Source organism: Triticum urartu, chromosome 2, assembly GCF_003073215.2.
Source record: "Triticum urartu cultivar G1812 chromosome 2, Tu2.1, whole genome shotgun sequence".
NCBI classification, from domain to species: domain Eukaryota; kingdom Viridiplantae; phylum Streptophyta; class Magnoliopsida; order Poales; family Poaceae; genus Triticum; species Triticum urartu.
Window position 1 is genome coordinate 580,594,174 of NC_053023.1, and position 4,450 is coordinate 580,598,623.

Below are 4,450 nucleotides of genomic sequence, written 5' to 3' on the forward strand. Positions count from 1 at the left end.
TTGATTTTTCTCGAGTGGCAATTTGGCTTAGTTAAACTTGATGACGTGGCACCATTAGTGTGAGATCACTGTAGCATGATTCTCGGGGTGTTACATCCACGTACCCTTGTAGACTGTAAGCGGAAGCATTATGACGACGCGGTTGATGTAGTCGTACGTCTTCACGAGTCGACCGATCCTAGCACCGAAAGTACGGAACCTCCGCGATCTGCACACGTTCAGCTCGGTGACGTCCCACGAACTCTAGATCTAGCTGAGTGTCGAGGGAGAGCTTCGTCAGCACGACGGCATGATGACGGTGATAATGAAGTTACTGACGCATGGCTTCGCCTAAGCACTACAACGATATGACCGAGGTGAAAATCTGTGGAGAGGGGCACCACACACGACTAAACAATCAACTTGTCTGTCCTAGGGGTGCCCCTCCCCCGTATATAAAGGAGCAAGGGGAGGGGGCCGGCGGCCTCATAGGGTGCGCCCCAAGGGGGAAATCCTACTCCTACTAGGAGTAGGTTCCCCCTTTCCTAGTCCAACTAGGAGGGGAAGGAAAGAGGAGTAGGGAAGAAGGAAAGATGGGGCCGGCCCCCAAGCCCTAAAGCAATTCGGTTTGGGCCTAGGGGGCGCGCCCCAAAGCTCCCTTACCGCCCTCTATTTCCACTAAGGCCCATGAAGGCCCATTGACCTCCCGAGGGGTTCCGGTAACTCCCCGGTACTCCGGTATTTATCCGGTGACCCCCGGAACCTTTCCGGTGTCCAAATATAACCTTTCAATATATCAATCTTTATGTCTCGACCATTTCGAGACTCCTAATCATGTCCGTGATCTCATCTGGGACTCCGAACAACCTTCGGTACCTCAAAACACATAAACTCATAATATCGATCGTCACAGAACATTAATCGTGCGGACCCTACGGGTTCGAGAACTATGTAGACATGACCGAGACTCTTCTCCGGTCAATAACCAATAGCGGAACCTGCATGCTCATATTGGTTCCTACATATTCTACGAAGATCTTTATCGGTCAAACCACATAACAACATACGTTGTTCCCTTTGTCATCGGTATGTTACTTGCTCGAGATTCGATCGTCGGTATCTCAATACCTAGTTCAATCTCATTACCGACAGGTCTCTTTACTCGTTCGGTAATGCATCATCCCGTGACTAACTCATTAGTCACATTGCTTGCAAGGCTTATAGTGATGTGCATTACCGAGAGGGCCCAAAGATACCTCTCCGAAACACGGAGTGACAAATTCTAATCTCGATGTATGCCAACTCAACAAACACCATCGGAGACACCTGTAGAGCATCTTTATAATCACCCAGTTACGTTGTGACGTTTGATAGCACACTAAGTGTTCCTCCGGTATTCGGGAGTTGCATAATCTCATAGTCATAGGAACATGTATAAGTTATGAAGAAAGCAACAACAATAAACTAAACGATCATAGTGCTAAGCTAACGGATGGGTCCTGTCCATCACATCGTTCTCTAATGATGTGATCCCGTTCATCAAATGACAACACATGTCTATGGTTAGGAAACTTAACCATCTTTGATTAACGAGCTAATCAAGTAGAGGCATACTAGGGACACTCTGTTTGTCTATGTATTCACACATGTACTAAGTTTTCGGTTAATACAATTCTAGCATGAATAATAAACATTCATCATGATATAAGGAAATATAAATAACAACTTTATTATTGCCTCTAGGGCATATTTCCTTCAGGTTTTATCTTAGAAATATCACGTAGGATAAATGATGAGGTGGAGAAGAGAGAATCATAAGAAAAGACTTGTCTCCTTATTTAAAAGAAGACAAGAGATGATCTCTTAGCACAATATGTTTCACCATGTTTTTAGGGATAACTAGTTATTGAAGATAAGGCTAAGAGATGATCCATTGTAGACATATTTTTTTATCATCTCTAAATTATATGTAAGACTTAAGATAAAACTATTTTATCAACCACTGTACATGCCCTTATGATGCGCTTGAAATCCTGAGCTACTAACAACTTACCTTTATATCTTTTGGGGATAAACACTATATCTACTCGGCTTAGATCTCCATGGATTAGGTAGCGTCTCACCCGGATAAATCTAGGCACAGGCAGCCTGAGGACGGCTTAGGGCATGTACAATGGTTGATGAGATTGACTTATCTTAAGTCTTGCATGTAATATACAGATGACAAAAAGACGTCTACAACGGGTCATGTCTTAGCCTTATCTTCAATAACTAGCTATTCCTAAAAACGTGGTGAGACATATTGTGCTAAGAGATTATCTCTTGTCTTCTCTTAAATAAAAGAACACAAAACTTTTCTTACGAGTTCTCTCTCCTCCACCTCATCATTTATCCTACATGGCACTCTTAATATAACACCATTGTACATGCCCTTAAACGTAAAGTCGGATGATTAAATTAGGCTCGAGCAGCCTGACGACGGCTTAAACCTAAAGTCGGATGATTAAATTAGGCTCAGGCTCTAAATTTAGACACAACGGTCAAGCCCAAAAGCCAAAATACCTAAAAAGATGTGATTATTTTTTAAAAAATGTAGTTATAATAATGCACATATATATACCCCGATATTGAAAAGAAAATAGGAAAAACGCATTGTTATGTTATTCGGGTCAAGCCAGGTTGTGCTCGAGCTTCAGTTTGGGGCCGGGCTCCGACAAATGCCCAAGTCTACACCTGACGGGCACGGCAACGGTGGACCATGTCAAACCTCGCCAATGATGCATTCAATAAAAATAAATATTACTATCTCAATAATGTTACCTCCGTCATGAATTTCTCGTATTAGATTTTTCTAGATACAGATGTACCTAGACATGAGTAATAAACAAGAACATAGGAGTAACACTTTTTGCTTGTTGATGAGGAAAAAGAGTAGAGCTCGTGAGCAGTACTACTGCAAGGATCTTGGTACGTGCTAGACCACATCCTCACCCTTTTCTTGTTTGGACGGCTTAAGACGCGTATACGCATGCCGAACGTTTATTCTACATAAGCCATGCATGTTCTCTGCATGCCCATCTCGATCAGGCCCAAAGCACCTAGCAAGTGAGGCTGCTCCCCGGGTCGACGCCGAACTTCCTGCAGTAGGCCCTGTAGTAGCCCGCCCGGGCGTTCATGGCGGCCGCGTTCCCGCCGTTGCACTCGCCGCTGTTGATCGCCCTGGTCGTCGCGCCGAATCCCCGCGGCAGGACCTGCTTCACGTTGTTCATCCAGAACCAGAGCGCCGCCTTGAAGGCCACCTCCGGGTCCTGCGCCACCTTCTCCGGGTTGTTGAGCCCGTCGAACCCCACGCTCTTCCCCGCCGCCCCGTAGTTGTAGTTCCACGTCAGCTGCAGCGGCCCGCGCCCGTAGTACCCCTTCCCCGAGGCGCACGGCCACTGCGTGTACTTCCTGTCGCAGTAGTTCTGCCTCGCCCCGCCGATCTCCTCGATGTAGCACATGTCTGTACATAAGTTATACAATAGCCAGCTTAATTATGGAGGACCAATTCGAGATTAAACTCGTCTTAGTCGGTTAATTGGAGTTGAACTTACGTCCGGTCTCGTGGGTGACGTGGGCGAAGAAGGCGGCTATCTCCCTCTTGCCGTCGTCGCTGGTGCTGCCTTTCCCGAAGTTGGGGTTGGCCCGGGCGCCGGCCAGGAACGACCGGCGCGTGTAAAAGCTCTTGCCGGCGCACCCGTTGCCGGCCCGGGACTTGATCCCGTTGAAGAACGCCCCGGTGACGACGCTCTCCACGGAGACGCCGCTCCCGCCGCCGCCACCACCGCTCGCCGTGCACGGGCCGGACTGGCATCCTTTTCCACAGTAGGCGTCGGTAGTGCCGCAGTAGCCGTACTGGCTGCAGCACTCGTTCGCCCGGCAGCCGCACTTCTGCGCGGCCACCATTCCCGCGGCAGACAGGACTAGTGCTGCTACCCCGAGTGCCAGGAACGGGAGCATCGCCATGGGCGACCTCGCCATTTCGAAATAAGGTTAACGGTGGCCAAACTTGTTCCGCTCTAGCAAAGCTGCTTTGTTTACGAGCTGAGTGTACATGGCAAGATGGTCGCAGGCGGTTTATATAGGCAGTGGACGTCTATCATTGCCGACGACTTTGGGCGTCAAGGTTTGGACTAGATCAAACCGACCGTCGGTCAAAGAATCACGCGCGGCTCGTCGACTATCAAGACTTTTCTTTGCTCGCCGGTACACGAGAGTTTGGAAGGTTGCTGCGTGCCCTGCACCGCACGTCCTTGCACTACACGAGAGTTTGGAAGTTTGCGACCAATTGGTCGTTCGTCGGGATGATGGGGGATTAATCATTTAATCCCGGCGTGCTTCTCCCTCCAAGTTCGATCTTTTTTCCACTCTCCACGTCGGTACTCGGTAGTGCCCCTACCCGGGTGGTACGTGCACTATGCTCAGTGGTCAA

The 4,450-nt window shown here is 48.4% G+C and overlaps 1 protein-coding gene across 1 annotated transcript; it reads right to left on the bottom strand.

Annotated features, from left to right (window-relative positions):
* Window positions 1–2,782: 2,782 nt before the first annotated feature.
* On the bottom strand, window positions 2,783–4,076 carry LOC125538917 (chitinase 5-like). Its single transcript, XM_048702234.1, has 2 exons — window positions 3,573–4,076; window positions 2,783–3,481 (listed from the first exon to the last, which is right to left on the bottom strand). Exons 1-2 carry the CDS (start codon window positions 3,997–3,999, stop codon window positions 3,078–3,080), a joined length of 831 nt encoding a protein of 276 aa, XP_048558191.1. The 5' UTR covers window positions 4,000–4,076; the 3' UTR covers window positions 2,783–3,077.
* Window positions 4,077–4,450: the final 374 nt, after the last annotated feature.

Coding starts and splice junctions, on each gene's coding strand:
- LOC125538917 (XM_048702234.1), bottom strand. CDS start 3,999: ATGGCGAGGTCGCCCATGGCGATGCTCCCGTTCCTGGCACTCGGGGTA. Junction 3,482..3,572: donor CGTCACCCACGAGACCGGAC/GTAAGTTCAACT, acceptor ACTTATGTACAG/ACATGTGCTACATCGAGGAG.